The 20474-nt window shown below is 35.2% G+C and overlaps 1 protein-coding gene across 1 annotated transcript in view; it reads right to left on the bottom strand.

Moving 5' to 3' along the window:
- The window catches only part of MARCHF1 (membrane associated ring-CH-type finger 1), a 123363-nt gene that overhangs the window by 75923 nt on the left and 26966 nt on the right, over positions 1-20474 (bottom strand). The window contains exon 2 of the mRNA XM_070948721.1: positions 14177-14316. Coding sequence (XP_070804822.1) covers positions 14177-14278 — 102 coding nt within the window. The 5' untranslated portion in view covers positions 14279-14316. The remainder of the gene's footprint in view (positions 1-14176; positions 14317-20474) is intronic.

Here is a 20474-nt window from a genome sequence, read left to right as displayed (position 1 = left end):
GGCTCCGTTGCCTGAGCCTGGGCTATTGACAGATGCAGACTCTGAGAGTGAGGGAGAGGAGTTGGCAAGGCCTCCCTCTCCAGGACCCTCCTCTCTGGCAATGCCTCCAGAGGACACCGAAGGCCAAACGATAGGCTCAGAGCCAAACACGTCCCCGCAGCCACAGGTGGACAGCGACGAAGAAGATAAGTTCTGGCTGGACCCTCGGCAGAGGCGCAGGGAGAAGCGTGTGCAGCAGAGGGAAAGGCGTGCCAGAGATTAGCTGAGTAACTGAACCACACCCCACAGGGTATAAATGTGGGTGTGGTGGCCGGTTCAGTTTGTGACGAGCAAAAACTGGAAATAATCCATGATCTCTGCGTTACTGGACTTTGCCTGCTTTATCGGACTGCATTTGGATTAATCCTTGTATTGTTGAAACTCTGCCTGTTTTATTGGAATGCTTGCAGTCTAATCTTTGTTTTGTGTGAGTAAAGTCTGAATTGGCAGCTAGCCACTGGGTTGCTGCCAGCTTTATCTTCAAAGAGTTTTGTCGTGTGGCTTATTAACTCCGGGCCGTCTGTGGGGGTGCGTGTGTGGTATGGGGACAGAACAAGCTGTGGGATCCTTGGTGTTCTCTGAGTTTAGTGGTTTCCTTGCAGATGTTTTATTACCAAACTAAGTAACATCATCAGTGCTAGTAGAGAGTGGGATTTGCTCTCAATATGTATTCTAATGGCTTGTCCTAGGTTAGTGGCACTGACCTTGGTGGTTCTTTGGTTGGACTTTTTACTGTTAGCTTGTTTGGAAGTTCATTGATTGGGGCATGGTTTGCTTTTTGATTGTTACTCTAAAATTAATCTTGGTGCTAATCTCTACTCATTTGGATTACTGGTGAGGAGGCGTTTAGGTCTTTTTGTTCCCTTTTTGCCTTGTTGATTGTCTCTTTTGAATGGTAAGTGAATATTGTTTGCCTTTGTGCCTGTTAATGACTGATGAGTGCCACGCTTCTAGGAATTTTCTGGCATTGGTAACATTCTCTATTTGGAACATTTCTCCATTGGTTGAGAAGCTGCCTACCTGCCATAAATATTTTTAAAAATAACTTAGGCAAATTTAAAAACTATTCAAGAATTGACACATTATATGTATTTGTGTACAGTATCATCATCATCACTCACTCTCCCCTCCAGTCTCTATCATCTAAAGTGTATGATGAAGGGTAAATGCAAATAAAGCTTCTCTTCCCCATTCATGGTTTGTGAAAGCTATTTATTATGATCAAACATTGACCTGACTTTCCATTAAGATGCTGCATTTACAGAGCTATTTCAGCAAATGAGTCATATAAGCAAACTGCATGCTGATCTCCATGGCAACCAGGTTACAGACTCTACCAATATAACTACTAAATCCAAGGTTATTCCTTCTGTACAGTTGGAATAAATGTAAAGAATGACTTAAAACTTCAATGATTAGCAATTCATTGTGAGATTAGCTTTAATAACAAGATGGCTACAGCTTGAAATGTCATTAAATGAAAGATTAGGACACTATCACAGAAAATGTAATAGTATATCATTGTAGTTTGATTCTTCTTGATAATCTCAATCTTTGCAGTCAAGGGAATATAATTAAATTAAAATCTTTCTAATAGATAAACTATAATCCCAGTAATATATATTGTTATGTATTAGTAAATCCTTTTTTAACCTTACTGATTTTCAAAAACACAAAATTAAAAGATAAACAGACAGAAGAAGAAAAAATAAAGAAAGGAAATAGAAGTACAAAAAGGAATAAAAAATAAAGAAAATAGAAAAAGAATGATTTCTGACTTTTTTTTTTTTTGCTTCAGATATCAATAAGAAACATACACAAAACTTTTACTCTAAAGTTAACATTTGATTACATTATTTCTTGCCATGCAGGGGAATTCCTGGAGAAAGCAATCATGTTTGAAAGAGTCAGCAGTAAAAAGAAACCAGGCCAACAAAGAACCATCAAAGTATGGTAGGATATCATCGGTGACACCAGCCTGAGCATAGGAAAAAATCAACGAAATAGTGCAAGATTGGAAGATATAGACACCTGGCCCATAGAATCGCTAAAATCTGGACATGACTGAATGGGTAACATCATCATCACATTATTTCTATATTCCCATGTAATTCTAATCAGATATGAAAATCAACATTTCAATTCTTTTTCTTGCAAAAATTCCAAGTGTTTTCCAAATAGAAACTTTAAAGTCTTTTCTTTAATCAAGGCTATCAATTTTGACAGTTCCATCAGCTTCACCATCCATTATTCTACTGTAGTATTTGTACATCTTTCAACCTTTGTGCATATAAAAGTCTTGCTGCTGTTATTATATATAAAAGGAAAGTTCCACAAGAAGCTTCCGTTTGTTTGTCAGTTATACCCAAAATAAATGTTTATGGTTTCAATTGTATATTTATACTTTTAAAACCTTTTGTATCAAAATACATATTGATTCCTTGAATGTCCACCAAAGATGAAAAAAAATACCCTCAATTTAGTTATATTTCCAACAAATATTTGAAATTCCCTTATACGTTGTTGACTATTTGTCCAGTGTCATATACCAGTGATACAGTTTCCCTATGATCAGAATTTTCTAATTTCTTCTCACTTGATTGGAGACCATATGAGCAAAGCAAGCATGTATTCTAGTAGTGTGAATCTATTTATGCTTGAGCTCTGGTGGCACAGTGGTTAAAATGCAGTATTCCAGACTACCTCTGCTGCCTGCTGACTGCCTGCAATTTGGCAGTTTGAATCTCACCAGGCTCAAGGTTGACTCAACCTTCCATCCTTCTGAGGTCAGTTAAATGAGGACCCAGATTGTTGGGGGCAGTATGCTGATTCTGTAAACCACTTAGAGAGGACTGTATGGTACACCCATTTCAGGATTCGGCAGATTTCAGCAGAATTGTTCACCTGATCTCAGGGAAAACCCCAAACTCTCACTAAACCCAACCAAGTCCAGCAGTTGTCTAATATGGGCCAAATTAACAAGAGTGGCAATAGCAGGTGGAAAAGCAATCAGAAAATGATTTAAGCAACTATTTATATCCTTCAAAATCACATTTCAGCTGTTGCACAAACAGGTCTAATGTGCAACCTCCAATTTGTATCAAGACCCAAACACCTGGGATAAGTCCATGATTTATGTGTTTGCCACAAATTCCTAAGTTGCTCAGACTCAACAGGGACAGGTGGGAAACTGAAATCCCTGGTCTCAGCCACCAGCCCAGCAATCCAGTAGTACAGGCAAGCACCAATGAGAGCAGTAGAAAAGCAACAATCCCATCTGTTCTGTTGTGTGGGGGGAAATAGCAACCCTCTATAATATGAACCAAAGTAATAGAGATCCCAAACAGTTTCTTTATTAAATATCCTAAAACAGTGACCACTGAGTTCCTAACCAAACTGAGAGCCACAAAAATAGATTAATAAAAGATTATATAGCAGTTAAAAAAGTATGAATAGTCATGAATAAATATTTGTATTTGTATAAACAAGAAAAGACCCAACTCTATATTGGTAATAAGATTGTCAACTTGACCCACTCTTAAGGCTGTCATCTTAGTCTTGTCATTAACCTGACACACTTTAAATCTACACACTTTTCTATTTTACAACGTTACTTTTTTCCATACTTCTCTCCAAAATATACTTTATCCAATTTTCTTGTCTCAGGGAAACTTTAAACTTTACAGAATCAAAGGACATTCTGAATTCCAAAAACTTTCTTAGTTCTACCAAAATTTCTATGGACTAAGTAAAGATTATTTCAACATAAAAAATATCAAAGTCTTAATTAAGCATTGGTGAAAAATATTGACTGTAGAAGTGAAATATCATTTATAGAGGAAAACAAAAATAGCATATCCACAGTTATACCTATCAGACCCGAAGCTATCAGCACATAATATTTCTTGATATTCGTTTGCTCACAAAAATATCAAGCAGGGTGGATTTGATTTAAATTGAGTTGATTTAAATCACAATTTAAATCATGATTTAAATCACTAGTAAAAAGGCTTGATTTAAATCAACTCGATTTAAATCATAATTTTTAAAGAGCAACTGTCATCTCTGCTACTCCTTTGACCCACTGTTGACTCACCGATAGTCCCAGTGTTGCAGAATATACAGCCTCATGCTACATAACTAAGCTCCATTTCATGCTGAATAAACTAAATTATTTATGCATCTTAAATAGAAAACTATCTTACGATAGATTTTACCCCAAAAGTTTACTTCCCCAGTTTTTTAAAAAAAGAGGTTGGGAAAGCAGAGAAGCTTCTCAGAGAAGTGTTTTGCCAATGGAAAATACAAGATAGGATCTACAGAAAAATGATGAGGTTAAAGAGGTTGTGAATGAGAAAAAAATGTTTGTGTGATAAAGACCGCTGCTTAAAATGGATCAAAGGAATACATTGTATGCAAAGAGAAAAGATTGCAAAGAATGTAGTCAAAAGAAGCAAGTAAGAAACGCAGTCTCTACAGAGCGGGCAGGAAAAGGTCCAGAGCCTGGGGAGGGTGAAAAATGTCCCCCCCACTGTGATGCAGGATGCATGGTCACACCCACCCAGCAACAGGGCAGCAAACCAGTTGCTGAGATTTTTGAAGCCCACCCCTGTATCTATCATTCATCTATCTATCTATCTATCTATCTATCTATCTATCTATCTATCTATCTATCTATCTATCTATCTGATTTCTATAGCCATCCATCTCAATCGATGACACTTGGTATCTTACAATTAAAAGAAATATAATTAAAATTCTAAAACATTGTAATCCAATAAAAATAACAGAAACATCCAAATTAATTATACAAAGCAGCCAAGATTTTTGTCCAGTTAGCAACAGAGCCAGGAAACGGGCCTTTTAACACATTCAGCACCTAGGCACAGGATCATAGCCAGGCATTTAGGTCCTTATGAAAGGCTAACAGGGTTAAGGGGGTCAGAGTTTCTAATCTCCAAAGGGAGAATGTTCCATAGAACAGGGACCACTTCAGAAAAAGCTCATCTTTTAGTCCCAATAGCCGAAACTCTTTTGCTGATGGGATCTTCAGGATGCCCATTCTGCTCAATCTAGTTGGATGGGTAGAGACTCTTGGAGAAAGGTGATCCTTCAAATACCCCCAGTCCCCAGCCATTTACAGCTTTAAAGGTAACCATCAGCACCTTTGCACATGGAAACAAAGCGGTAACCAATGCAGTTCATGCAGTAGTGGTGTTACATGTGTTGTGTATCTGGTACCATTTACTACCCACCCGTCAGCATTGTGCACCAGTTGAAGTTTCTGAAGGGTCTTCAGGAACAGCCCTACGTAGAGCATATTACAATAGTTTAAGGGAGAGATTACAAAAACATGAATAATTTAGCATTTAGGATGAAACTAAGGTGAAGGAAAGCAATAGATCTGTATGGGAAATGTAGTGATATGTTTATTATTTATTAATTGTACTTGGGAAATGTTTGGTAGAAATGTGATTGAAATGAGAGAAGAGGTGACAAATATGGTAATTTCAGTCTGGCTTCATGTTGAGCATATTTTTGGTGCTCAACGTGTAACTGAGATATGCATGAATGTGAGAACGGAGGGCTTTATTTTTGCTGATTTGGAGAAAACTTGATAAAATAAAAAGCTTTAAAATATGGGATATTTTAGATGAATATTAATTACTGAATGTGGTAGGAGTGGTATAAAGTAGAAGTAGGGTGTACAGGAGAATCAATGGAATGCTTTGCAAATAGTTCAACACTAAGCAGAAAATGAATGCAGTATATCCACTTGATAGTTTCCTGTGTTTATGAAGAAATGTATAAAGAATGCCTGTGATGGCTTTATATGTATATAGTTGGGAATATAAAAATAAATAAACATATATTTTTAAATGCAGACAATGTTATGTTATTGGCTGAAAACAAAAAATCATAATGAATGTTAGAAGAAATAGTATTATGAGATGAGTGAGGACATTTTCATTCCTAGTAAAGGCCCAAATAGGACACTTCATTAAACCTATTTTATATGGATATATATAAAAGTTCATTCCAATCAATATAATTATTAAGTGCTTTCTCCTCAAAAATAAAAGATATAAATAAATTGTGCCTTTCTGATTATTATCTAAAATTCCATTACCTTCCATTACAGTTATTACTAGGATTACTATCAGAAAGAAAGAAAGAAAGAAAGAAAGAAAGAAAGAAAGAAAGAAAGAAAGAAAGAAAGAAAGAAAGAAAGAAAGAAAGAAAGAAAGAAAGAAAGAAAGAAAGAAGGATGGATGGATGAATCTAATTTTATAAAAGTGCTGTTAATTTCTTAATGTCCACATTAAACCATACAATATATTTGCAACTGTTAATAAATGGTTTACTGTTACCTTGTGAGAAACCTTTTCAGTTATCCAAACTAGCCATGAGCCATGGCTTTCTCGAATAGTTTCTATTTCAAATAACCCATCATCTTGGTTTTTAGCTTTTCTATTCAACTCTCTTAATTTTAAATACCTTGTATTGTCTTTTATACTTTTTATTATATTGTAAGCTGTCTAGAGTCCTCGTATCAATTAGATGGACTGCATAAAAAAATTAAACAAATAAACTAGATGAAGTAATTACCCTCCCTGCTTAACCTTCAGCAGAGACGAGGTTGGACAAGTGCCATTCCTGTTGAAACACTATCATATATGTTTTATTCAAAAATAATTATAGACATATAAACTATAAAAATGATTCAAGGGTTGACCTGAGAAAAGCCTCTATTTAATAATGTAAATTTTGTTAATTTGCATGCATTCTAGAACTTTGTCTCCTTTTTCACTAGTTCTTACAAATGCTATCCGTGTATATGTATGTATGCAGATATGTCTCTGCATATATTATACAATTTGGGAGCATCATTTAACTTTTTCATGATAGACAGTCTTCTGTAACTAGCAATAGCCTCAAAGGTCTCTCCTGCAGATCATAAATACTTCACTAGCAGTTTTTCACAAAGCCCTGTCCCCTTCTGTTTATTAAGTCTTTAAATATAAATAATGTATTTAAATATTTTAAATGACCTATGAATTCAAAGTCTTCCTTAAACGTTTTTTTTTTACTTTGTTCTCAGAAATTTTTATCTAACTTTTCCCCAAATCCCCAAATAATTAAAAAGAAGTGACAGAAAGCATTACATTGTTCATTTTGCCCAAAGGCTGTTGGCAGGTACCCTTTGTTCTCAGGTAGCAAATTACATTCAGCTTTCTCTCATCTCTGTTAAATGAGTAATAAAAGTCAAGTTCTAACACAATGCCTGGGACTTGAGGGGTAACAGTGTAAAAAGCAAGGAGTAAAAATGTAAAAATCAGTGGAAGCAGATGCTAACAAAAAGACCTACACACTTTATAGCAGAATATCAAAACTAAGACAATCAATAACTACAACATTATTCTCCTCTGGTACCAAGAAAATATCTGTGATAATTACACTTAACAGTTCTGAAGAAGAAACATGCTTAGTATTCAGTAGAAATTAGTTGAAGATGTTAATGAGGGAAACTGAATTAGTTTTAAAGGCAAAGAGAAACTGTATTTCAGAATATGTTTAAGTACAGGCTATCTTTCTTCTTCTTAGTTCTATGACAAAATCATCACTCTAGGCTTGTAAGCTAGTAGACCAAGACCCACCAATGAGCTTCATTTTCAGAGAGTATTATTGTTATATACTTCAGTAGTTGCTGCCCTTTAATGCCATCTATTTGTTGGAGATACAGCAGCTTCTTTCCTGCACAGTACCAAGGGATAGACTTACTGGAAAAGCATAAATAAGGACAACATGCAATGAAGGAACAAACAGCCTAAAAGCAGAGCAGTGATTCATTATGAAAAGAAAACAAAACACAGTGACAAGAAAGGAGTTTAAAGTTAATTGCTTTTATATTTTATTGTTTCAGACAAATAGTTTATCACTTTACAAATGATATAAAATATTTGAAATATATTATGTAGCGTTGGAGATGAGAAAGCATTAATTAATTTAGTGTAAATCAGTTACTCCATCTCAGGATAACAAGATAATTAGGTGAATGCAGAAATAAAGAATGGAAGTGGGACTAAGTAAAAAATGTTATCCCCAAATGTCTTTCAATGGAGGGACTGAAGATACAGTATTTTTGTTTTGTGGGAAAAGGGGAAAAGAATTTTGAAGATAATTAAACTACATACAAATATTACAAACTGGTAAGAAACAAGAGTGGAAAGATGTTAGAGGACAAAATGAATAAATTAAAAAAAAGATTCCTGGCAATTTGCAACAATAAAAACCAAAACACACATTAAAAATACAAATAGATTATTTGTAAAAAAACAAAACAAAACAAAACATTAAATTATCAATAATACCATTAGGCATGAGAAGACATCAATCTTCAAAAATCCTCAGATTATCTGATTATTCTGTCAATTATTGGGAAAGGGCTGTTTGATAAGATTGGGACTATATATGAGTTCCTGTCCCTAGCCCCATCTTCATTGGTCTGACTCTATACTATGCTATTCTAGTTTCTTTAAATATTTACACAGCTCTGCCTAGACTGATTTGGAAGGGAAAAAATTTTCAGCCTTGCCGAATAATCAGTCTTATAATTTGGTGCGGAAAAAGATCTTCCAGCTTTTCTGAAACTTGTGCATCATTGCTAATCAACGTTGTAATGGAACAGTTTAGAAATACAAGTAGTGTATTCATTAAAAGGAAGATTATTTTGTCCAGTAAATAATCTACATTAAAAGGGAGTTGGTTGACCAAGTTTAGCTGAGAATATGGGTATGGAGGCAGATGGAGGCTAACATCTTTCTTAGAAATAAGCGGTTGTCCAAAATACAGTCTATATTTAGTCGTTTTGTATAACTATACCACTAGAAGAAAAGCCAGTGCTCCATGCAGAGTCAATACTGATAGTTTGAGCTGGTTAAGCACTTTTTAAATATTTAAATAAAACTGGAGGTTGATTACTTTAAGTCAGTTATAAGTGACACTTTATTCTTATCTTCAGACTATTACAAAAGGTCTGCAGAATACGGTGATCGAAAACTAATTCAGGATTTACTTCAGTCTAGTGCAAAAATTTACAACCAGATTTGTTTTGATCTAATTTAACTAATCTATAATTTTAAAAGGAAACTATTTTTCCTCTGTACTCAAAATGTCCTAGTTCACTCACTTTCTGACCAACTTGCCATTCTTTCTGAACAATGAGTTCTCAACTATGTTAGATACGAAAATTCAGTTCTGTGAAAAAAGATTCAACCCTTTTTAAATTTTCTGAATTTTTGCCATTATGTAATCAGAATTTTGTGGGGATCTAATTGATATATAAATGGAGTTTGGGTGATAAAATAGCATCAAAATTTGGCTCTTGTTTTATATTTCATAAGTAAAAAAATCTAACATGTAATATGGAAGTGTGAAAATGCAATTGCCAGTTTAGATCAAGCAGTTCAAGTGTCAAATTAATTAAGACTGTTCTGTCTGTTCTGACAACCTGTTTTATAAAAACCCACATAATACAGTTCTTATAATTCAGATTCTAGAAACATGCTATGTATGAAACAAATGGAAGAATTACCCAATTCTCCCATTTTGATGCCAATTATTCAGAAAAAAAATAATCTTTTTAGGTAAGCACTATACTTGTCTTTCATAATTATTCTATAAAACAAAATAATTGGGAAAGATCTAAAGATCTACTAATCTATAGGAATATAGATTAGTACTTTTAGGAATATAAAATTTTAGAGTTATGAGCTCTACAGTTCATATATCATAAAACAGCTTAGCCATTGAGTGTAAAATTGGTTTGACACTATAATAGAAATAAGAAATAGGAAGGTGCAAAGCATTTGAATTATGAAGCAGCCTTTTCTATTAGCAAGAAGGTAGAAGTTTATTATCATTGTGTGAAGGTTCATGATTATTAGCTGTGCCTGACACACCTGTGGACACTTACATTCTTTGCATTTGCCCAGATTGGTTTTCCGGTATTGATGCTGTTTCTTCTTCCCACCATCTCATATTAGGAAGGGGAGCTCAGTCAGATGGCCACCCCCTTGGTTATTAGTAGATGCCCTCTGCATATAAAAAATTCTTGGCAATGTTCTTTCAAGAACCACTGAAATAATGTTCTACTACTGTTTTCAGTGCTCTTTGAGTTATGTAGGTTCTTTACCTTTTCACTAGTTTGCATGTATTATTGCTACTTTTGTTGTTGTTTGCAAAGTCTGCCAATGCAGATGGACCTGATCACAGATTAGATTAGATTAACAGAGTTGGAAGGGACCTTGTAGGTCATCTAGGCCAAGGGTCTCTAACCTTGGTAACTTTAAGCCTGGAGGACTTCAACTCCTAGAATTCCCCAGCCAGTTTTGCTGGCTGGGGAATTCTGGGAGTTGAAGTCCTCCAGGCTTACAATTGCCAAGATTGGAGACCCCTGATCTAGTCCAACCTCCCACCCAAGCAGGAGACCCTACACAATTTCTGACAAATGGCAGTCCAAACTTTTCTTGAAAGCCTCCAGTGATGAAGCTCCCGAAGGCAAGCTGTTCCATTGGTTGATTGTTCTCACTGTCAGAAAATTTATCCTTATTTCTAAGTTGAATCTCTTCTTGATCAGTTTCCATCTATTATTCCTTGTCTGGCCTTCAGGTGCCTTGAAAAATAGTTTGTCTCCTTCCTCTCTGTGGCAGCCCCTCAAATATTGGAACACTGCTATCATGTCTCCCCTGGTCCTTCTCTTCAATAGACTAGCCATGCCCAGTTCCTGCAATCACTCATCCTATGTTTTAGCCTCCAGTCCCCTAATCATCCTGGTTGCTCTCCACTGCACTTTTTCTAGGGTCTCAACATCTTTTTTATAGTGTGGCAACCAAAACTGGATGCCATACTCTAGATGTGGTCTTATTAAGGCTTTATAGAGTGGTATTAGTATCCTACTTGATCTTGATTGGCTTTTTTGGCTGCCGCCACACTACTGGCTCATATTTAACTGGTGGTCCACTAAGACTCCAAGATCCCTCTCACAGTTACTGCTATTAAACCTGGTTTCACCCAGTCTATATGTGTACTTTTGGTTTTTCTTTCCTAAGTGTAAGACTTTACTTTTCTCTACATTGAACTTCATTTTGTTAGATAGGGCCCAGTGTTCAAGTCTGTCAAGATCAGATCTTGAGCTTATCTTCTAGGGTGTTAACTATTCCTGCCAGCCTAGTATCATCAACAGGGAAAAAGGGAAACCACAAGAACACTATACCTCTCAATTGACTAGAAAAATTCCTGATCAAAATATTAAAAGTTGTTGAGAGATCAAGTAGAACCAGATGCTACCGGAGGTTGAGAGGTATAAGTAATACCTCTCCATAGACTCAATTCTATGTCCAATGTGAAACCCGAAAGGTTTCAGATTGGAAAGCACTGGCTGGGGGATTCTGGGAGTTGAAGTCCACCCATCTTCAAGTTTCCAAGTTTAAGAAACACTGGTCTAGATAATACATATCCACCAGGACCTTTAGAGTTGTAACTAAACCACCTTCCCAACAACTTTCCCCAGAAAGGGAAGAGTGGAGATTGGATAAAATTTCTACCACTATAGAAGATAGCAGTGATGTTTATACAAACTTTTTCTACGCTATGTTTGAAATTATCTCAAGATAAAGTGAAAAGTAACAAAGAAGAGGAAATTAATCTTTTTTCTCCATTTTCCTTTTTTGCTTCAAACATCTTTCATCATTTTAGTTATTACATGGCTACAGTGGGGGTTAGCTTGTTTTCTTTTGCATATATTCTTTTCATAATTAGTATTTCAAAAAGCCTGAAGAATGAAAACAAAATGGAAAGTGATATTATAAGGAACACATTCTCTAAGGGTAAAAAAAAAAAGGGAAATAAATATGTAAAAGAAAAGAAAAATAACTAGAGATATAACTTCTGTTTTTCATATATTTTCTCTTATTTTTTCTACAGTATTCAGGATACTAGAAGTAAGAATACACATTTGCACAATCATCTGTCCCCAAGCTTTAACTGAATTGTCTGAGTGGGTAGGAAAATCACTTTTCAACTTCTGAAAAAAGTAGACTGACCAACTATCATTCAAAACGTTTGCAGCTAAATTTTCTGATGAAATTTAAAAAAAATATTCTCACAAGGAGAAAAATTTAGAATACATTTAAAAAGCTTGCCTTGTTTTCTTCCATTCCCTACATTATATCTCAGCTTAGCTGAAAAACCTAATTTTAAACAATTATTCACTTCTCTTTTCATTTCAGGTCCATGTTTCATGACTGAAGGACTGTTCCTTTATTTCCTTTTTTGTGTTCCAAATGTTTCTTCCTGACAGTTCTTTAGTAATGCATGACTTAATATGTCAGCCTCATGTAAAACACTAAAAATGTTAAACATTTCCGAAGGTAAAAAAAATGAAGTATGAAGCTGACATAATATTGAAGCAGCAGTTCTTCATCATTTTAACATCACAATTTTGGTAAGAATTTTTACCAAAAGAATTTGGTAATATTTTTGATTTAAACTTACTAAATGCTAAGTAAGTAGCCAATATGCTTAAATGATATACACTCAGGCATACTCCATGCTGTAAAATATTACAAAATAATCAGCCTACTATATAGTTTAAAATACACAACATTTTTTTTCTACAACAACAGATACCTTATTTTAAAGAAAAGTAATTAAATGACATGATTATGTGTAAGGATTGGAAAATTTCTTTTGAAATAGTTAAGTAGTAGTATAGTATAGTATATTATAGTATAGTATTACAGTCAGGATACAACTTCAAGAAATGCTTCTAAGTTTTCTTCAAAATCCTAATTAAGCCAATAGATCCAATTAAATGGATGATCACAACAACAGAACAGAGATTCTTAGCAGATTCTTAGCATTCCTCATCCTTCCATTAACTTAGTTTAAATACTTTTGGAGGAAAAAAATGTGCTGGTGATTTAATAGTTCATTTTAAATCCAGTTAAATAAGTTGCAACTACGTAAGAGAGATAATCATAATAATCAAAAATGAAATATCAACATTTTGTTATGGTTAATTTTTTATTTTCATTGACAAAACATTAGGAGACAATATCTTTTTTGAAAATTAGAAGACAAATCATATATGAAATTCAGAATTTCAAGACATGAGAGTATAAATTCACCTAAAAGTCTTTTTTTTTAAGGTTGGCATATAAATATAGAAATTCTGGCAATTTATAATAATGATACAAGGATATTTGGTTCCATTCCTAGTACTGAAAATTCTAATAAACCTTGCATAAAAATATTAAATGGAACTGAAGGACTACTATCTTTTTCGGTTACATATAAACGACTGCTAAGAGATTTGAAGTATCCATCAAGTAAATTAGATTGCAAAATAACAAAAAGAAAAAAATTAAAAATATCTTCAAGCTAAATAGATTAGCTAGATAATCATTTTTATTTTGACATATATTCTATGAGTGTAGTATTAAGTTTCAAAACAATATTCTTTCAACAAATAGCTGTCAATCTGGAAAAATGTACCTCATTCTGACAAATTTTATTTAAAACTAAAATGTAATTTAACTTACAGGTATTGTTTTGTTGTCAATCTCTTCACACCATGCAGGAAATGTGAAAAATGCAAGTTATTTGTAAAATTCAATTTTCTTGTTCATACCACAACTACCTTTACAATCAAGCAAAATAGTCCCTTTAAATAAGACCCTCCTACTCTCATCATGCACAAGAGACTTGTAAAGATATACAGAAAGCTATATATGTTGCCAATATTCTGAAAGGGGCAAAAGGAGGAAATATTAGCTTACAAACTTAAGAAAGCACATCACAAAACACCCCTCCCCCAAATTACTTTAACAGCCATCACCTAAAAGACAAGCAAACCAAAAATAAATGAACAAAAAATAGCAATGTTAGGAATGTGAACATGTAAACCACTGCAGTGCATTCAGAACAAAACACAAAGGAGAATATAAAGTAAAAGTAGATTCAGATACTGGACAAGCTGTAAGACTATTGCTTGGACAGAGGGGATGGCACAAGGAATTTTCAATTTAGGTTTTTTTTGTACAAGCCATCATCATGAAATAGAACTTCCACTCACCAAGGCAGAGATATGTGAAGCATCACCTGTGACTTCGGGGGTTCTTGTGCTGTTTGGGAATCTGTGAGGATTACGAGCTATCGCTTGGCACCAGCCCAACATTTTCTCCTTCCACTTATCCCTTTTCAAATTCTGAAATTCTGAAAATAATTTACAAATCCCTGAAACAATGGTATCTTTAGTTTCTTGCAAATACGTGTTTGGGCATGCAATTACATATATTTGAACTGTACACAAATAAATTTAGCTGTTTTCAAGAAAGAGCAGAATTCATATCAGTCATAAGCAGTTCAGTTCAGAAACGAGTCCCCCAATAAATGATACAACAGCTTCCTTCAAATTTCTAGAGTTCAAAAAATGGAAGCTACTTATTTATAGAAGTTAAATTATTTTAAAGGTAGTTGAAATACACCCAGGGGACAAAATACTCAGGCAAAAAACTGTGCATGCAACATTGCGATAATGCACTTATATTTAAATATAAGCTTTCCGCTGATTGAAAATGTCATATTAAATTGTGCCACCAGTCTAAGTAAGAAAAACCACTTAGTAAACTCTAATCTACATTTGCTAGAAATAAATTCTGTTATAGTCACATTATCTTATTTGAAAGCATCATTTTACATTTCATTTCAGAAAGAAAAAAACTTACTTCCAGGTAACCGAATCTGAATCTAAGATTACTGTCTTCAAATATGTATAACATTTCTGTATGGCCTGTCTTTACATTATAACATATTTTTGGTATATTTATATTATAAATTATATAGCTTTAGATATACATTCTTGTGTATGCTTGGAAACAAAACATCATGACCTCTGAGAGATATGTTGACAGCCAATTATATTAACAGCTGATCAGTTTCAAGGCCATGAAGCTATAGTGCTTGCTGTAGATAATAAGGAACTACTCATCATAACAGGGCAACCAACATTTTGATATAACTTTATTTTCGTTTGCAACAAAAGAAATTATGTAGCCTATTTTTTCATGCGACTAATAAAGATTTTGCTGAGTTCAAGCCTAGCAGTTTAGTTAAGCCATATAGTTTGGGGGTCTGAGATTTACTGCTAAGATCTTATAGAGCGTAAAGAAGATGACTTTGATAATTATATGTATGCTCCATTGCCTAGGCAAAAGAGATTGAAGTACTTTTAAAGTCCAGAACTATGAGGTAATATTCAGAAGTTAGTCATATGACTTCCTAATTCCTAATGAACTATAAGGAGGAGGTGGTACAGCATAATCAGAAGATTCTATTCTTGTAGCTGATCTCAATAAAGATAGTTATAGTTTCCTGTGGAGTTTGATTTTCTGTTCTGTTCTACCTGGTGGGGCTGAGTTTATGGTAAACTGTCAAAATGGTAATCTAAGTGTCATGAAGAAAAAGCAGATGTTTCATCAAGCTCTATAATCTTTTCCAGCTGCTCAGTGTGGTAACATGATAACTTGATAAATGATATTTGCCAGACACAGTTCTAATTGTATTACAAATAGAAATGTAAAATCTACCCAATTTTTTTTTTAATAAAATGGAATTATATGACAATATGATTCTGTTGTAGCCTGTGGTTCTTAAAACTTCCATAGCAATAAGAGCATACTCAGAAAATGCACAATACAATACATACCCAGCTGGGTAAAATAGTTTATATAATACAAAATTGCACTAAAAGAAAATGTATCCCTTTCACTACAATTGGCAGGTCAGTTTGCTGCCTTCCAATAGGCAATCACTAAATATTTCTTCTTTGGGGAGTAATAGATGGCATCTGGTCTTCCTTTGTGGTCTGTGAAGACTAGGGCAGCTATTTTTTAAATTATGCACAAATGCTGTCTTTGGAAAAGCCCCTGAACTACAGTCACATCTCTAATTCATTGCCTAGATGTTTATAAAATTATAGTGTGTGTCAAAATATAATAACTCCCTGAAAACACACTTCATTTTTCGATCCTGTCTGTCATTAATTCCCACTATATTTATTTTAACAGAAGATTATTGCTTTGATCCTTGTTCTATGTAGCAGTTAAGGGAATGCCATGCAGGATAGCATTATTGAACAGCTTCTGAACTCAAAGACTAATTAGCAAATGAATGATTTAGAACTGAATTTAACTGTAAGTTTTATAATTTCTAGAATGTTTTGGCTTGAAGATTACAATTCCAAATTGTAATTCATTTACAGATATTAAATATTTCTTATGGTGAAGAAAAAGTCAGAAAACCTACACAAAATAGCAACATTTTGGATTTTGGGTCCTCATCATGCCTAGTCAGAAACCCAATAGCCAAGAGATGTTGTGAGTTGTGATCCAATATTTCTGGATAGCACCAAGTTACCCATCTCTTGTCCTGGATTTAGTTCTGAATCTCTCTGAGAAAAATGTAGAAAAAAAATTATGTACTATAACAACAGCATAGACATTACGCCCTACTTGACCTCTAGGCAGCTTTCAATACCATCAAACATGGTATCCTTCTGGATCAGTGGTGGGTTGCCCCCGGTTCGGACCAGTTTGCAAGAACCGGTAGCAAAACTGGTGGGAGGCCCCGCCCACCACCCCGGATGTTGTAATCAATGATCTGTGCATGTGCAGAAGGATTGTGCGTGCGATCCCATTATGAACCGGTAGTAAAGGTAAGTAGAACCCACCCATTCTGGATCTGCTAAGAGATTTAGAGACGGGTGGCACAGTGTTGTTCTAGTTCTCCTCCTTTTCACCTCATTCATTTGGTGATGATTTCTCCTCAGTCCCTTCTAAGTGGGGTACCATGGGGTACCATAGGGTTTGATGTTTTTTCCTAGGCCTACTCCATCAGATCTGGCAGAGGCAGCATTTTGTGGGTACCACTGGCTAGGGATTAACATTTGGTGGGTCCCGGGAGCGTGCCTTCTCTGCCATGATATCAGGCTTATGGAACATCCTTTTCCCTAAAATTATATTCCTCCAATGATATTCTGGAAGGGCCTCCAGACCAGTTATCCAGCCTGGAGCTCCTGGGTCATTAGAGATTTGCTATGGTAGCTCTATTGTTGAGATAGCCTTTTTTTATCTCTCTCATCACCGAGGGTTTGTAACTTTGGTTTTTATGACATTTATTAATATGGATTTTTACATTTTATATTTGTGTTTTTTATATTCTTTTATCTCATTGTTGTTATGGATCATCCAGAGTCATTTTGGTGATAGGGTAGGCTACATAAATTAAATAAATAAATAAATTCCTACATAAATTTACTATTTTGAGCGTCATGGTGGCCTAGTGGTCAAGTTGCTCACCTCCTCCCCAAAAGGTTGAGAGTTCAATCCTAGGTAGATGTTTTTCTCATAGGACACAAAGAAAAATATCTGTTGCAAACTACACAATGTCAGGAAGGGCATCCGGCCAGTAAACGCTCAGCTCCATCCAGCTGCCCCAATTCTACTCCAAATTAAGGGACTACCTGGTTGTAAAAAGGGGATTTTACATATATTTACTATTAAATAATACCTATAAAGTTCAACAAGTTTACTTTCAGATAGGAATATTGGACTGGAACAATTTCACTGGCTCAATACCAAATAAAAGTTAGAGAACTTGTATGAGTAATATATTCATTGACAAAATACATATTCATGGTTTGACAAAGAGAAGTTGATACCTTATGGCATTCTATTCATATGGACACTGCAATGAATAAGAATGGAGAGAAATGACCTTTGTTGTCTTAGGAAAATAACTGGAAAGAGGCCTGTGCTAAAGCTGCATTTGAAAAGGTGACAGAAAGTCCTACGGCAACATTGGCTTTTCTAGAAATCTGATAAAAAGCAGAATATGATAACAGTTTATAATTTTATAAATAGTTTTATAGTTAACCTGTATAAATGTGCAAATAAGATTATACCACTGAAATAGTCTATTACTTTTTTTCCAAAGAAACTGAATTTCAAATAACTCAATAGTTGGTCAAATTACAGTATATATAACATACTGTAAGAAACTAGGGAACAGTTGCATTTGCCATTTTAAGATTATTAAAAATTTTACTAAGATTATGTTTCTAATTTTAAAGATTTTTCAGTATTGTCTTCTCAATTTCAGAAGACGTGTGTGCACATATGTTTAAAATACAACACTATCAAAATAATGTTCATATTCTAACACTTATTTCAACAGTATTAAAAATTGTAGTCATAAAAATTGGAAGTCTTTTCAGACTAATGTCATTTCTGCTTTTCTCAGCTCTTAACATTTCTCAATGTATTCATAGCAAATGAAAGGAAAAAGAATGAACACTTCTATTAGCAGTAGGCATGAAAATGAATATGCCTTTCTGGGGTATGAGAGAATCTTGTTCAAGTATAGCCAGTGTTTTCATCAATATGTGTTTTAAAATGAGATCAGATGTCTTAAATTATATTCTAATTTTATTATTTCCCCCGTAATTAAAGTTCAATTTAAAATAAAAAAGTGAAAATTCAGCTTTTATACTTAAACTCCTTTGTTATTCTATCAACAACACTAGGAGTTGAAAGTAAGTTGAACATTAGGCACCTAGCTAGATATATGGGTATATAAGATTATGTAAAATTATATTCACTCTAACACAGGGGTGTCAAACTCAAGGCCCGGGGGCCAGATCTGACCTGCAGGGTGCTTAGATCTGGCCCATGGGGCTGCCCTGGAAACAGCAAAGGACTGGTCCACCGTGCCTCTGCCAGTGAAAACAGAGCTCGCAAGGGCCATGTGCAGCCTCCATTTTCACTGGGAGAGGGTTGCAGGATGCTGTTGCAGTCGAAAATGGAGCTCGAGAGCCCATTTTCGCTGGCAGAGTGCACAGGCCTCCACAGGAGCCTTGACATGAGTGATGCCGAGCTGGCCATACTGACCCTGGCCACGCCCACCCTGCCCCCCCGAGCTCAAACCCAACCCTGATGCGGCCCTCAATGAAATTGAGTTTGACACCGATGCTCTAACGTATCTTTCAAAAAGAAATCTACTTGCAATTTGCATTTGACCACCATATTAGATTTGTAAGCCGATCCTGCACTATCAAAGAGATGCAGAGAGACCAATCATAGAGTAGCACAGTATCACCAAAGAGGTTCTTTCTCTATTTTGCCAATATGCAAAAGATCATATGTTCTCTAGATTACCCATTACTTATACTAGTATTTCTCAATATTTATTATTTTCCATTCCCTCATGTTACTCAGTAGTAGAGCCTGTACCCCCACCCCCACCAATATAGAGGAACATACAGCACAGCATCTTTCCAAGGACCTTTCTATAAACATAGAACATGAAAACATATTGTGTATTATTACATTTTTTTTGCTTTATTTATCATCTTTTAGCATATATTTTATATATCTTAAAATCTTTGGAAATATGAATTCTCTTCTTGCTCTGCCACATGGGAGTCAGGCTAGCAAAATGCAAAGGACACCAGAATGACTTTTCAGACTTTCTCCCATCTAGCTCACTTTCCAAAGCCATGATTACTCATATAAGCCTCATTCTCCAAGTTCTGGGTTGGAAATAGCCCTTGGATCAGGGGTGAAATTCAGCTGGTTCTATCTGGCTCTGGCGAACCAGCAGTGGCAGCTGTGGGAGGCTCCGCCCACCCATGCAGACATCATGATGTTACTTTTTGAGACATTTTAAGCCTCTGCACATGTGCAAAAGGCTTTGTGCATGTGCAGACGACAGCACAAGCGAGCAAAGCGAGCATGCGTGCAGTGCACGCACATTTGCGAAACGGTAGGGAAGGTAAATGAATTTCACCTCTGCCTTGGATGCACATAAACTTCATTCTCTCCTTGTAGTAAATGGTTGCTCTGCAGAGCCAATAGTGCTGACTTTACTCCCCTCAACAGCCCATGTCTGCCCGGCCTCAATTCATTACCTCCCAAGTATGTTTCTCTACTTGACACAATTCAGTTTTATTACTCAGATATTTATAACACCAGCCAAGTAAGGATTTTTAGAAATGTATCAGAGCAAGACATTTGACGTATCCAAATGTAGAAATGCGCTGGGAGGATAAGAAAGGGAAATATTTCTCTGAACTGTACGTTTTAGTGTTTTAAGCACATCCTACAAATTATTTTAAAATCTTCCACAGGCAGCAACATCTGCTTCTGGAATTATGATCAATAGGAGTCAGCAGGAATTGGATATACCCAATGAAGACTTTTCCAATATCTTTATTTTCTGTCTGCCTGCCTGCCTGCCTGCCTATCATTCCCAAGATTAGTTTATGTTAATAAATGAATATTCCTCATTGGTAGCATTACTCTATGCATCTATGC

Source organism: Pituophis catenifer, unplaced genomic scaffold, assembly GCF_029215685.1.
Source record: "Pituophis catenifer annectens isolate HBS135680 unplaced genomic scaffold, rPitCat1.0.hap2 SCAF_8, whole genome shotgun sequence".
Lineage (NCBI taxonomy): Eukaryota > Metazoa > Chordata > Lepidosauria > Squamata > Colubridae > Pituophis > Pituophis catenifer.
Note: the sequence above shows the minus strand (reverse complement) of the source record. Positions and strands in the feature narration are given on the sequence as shown.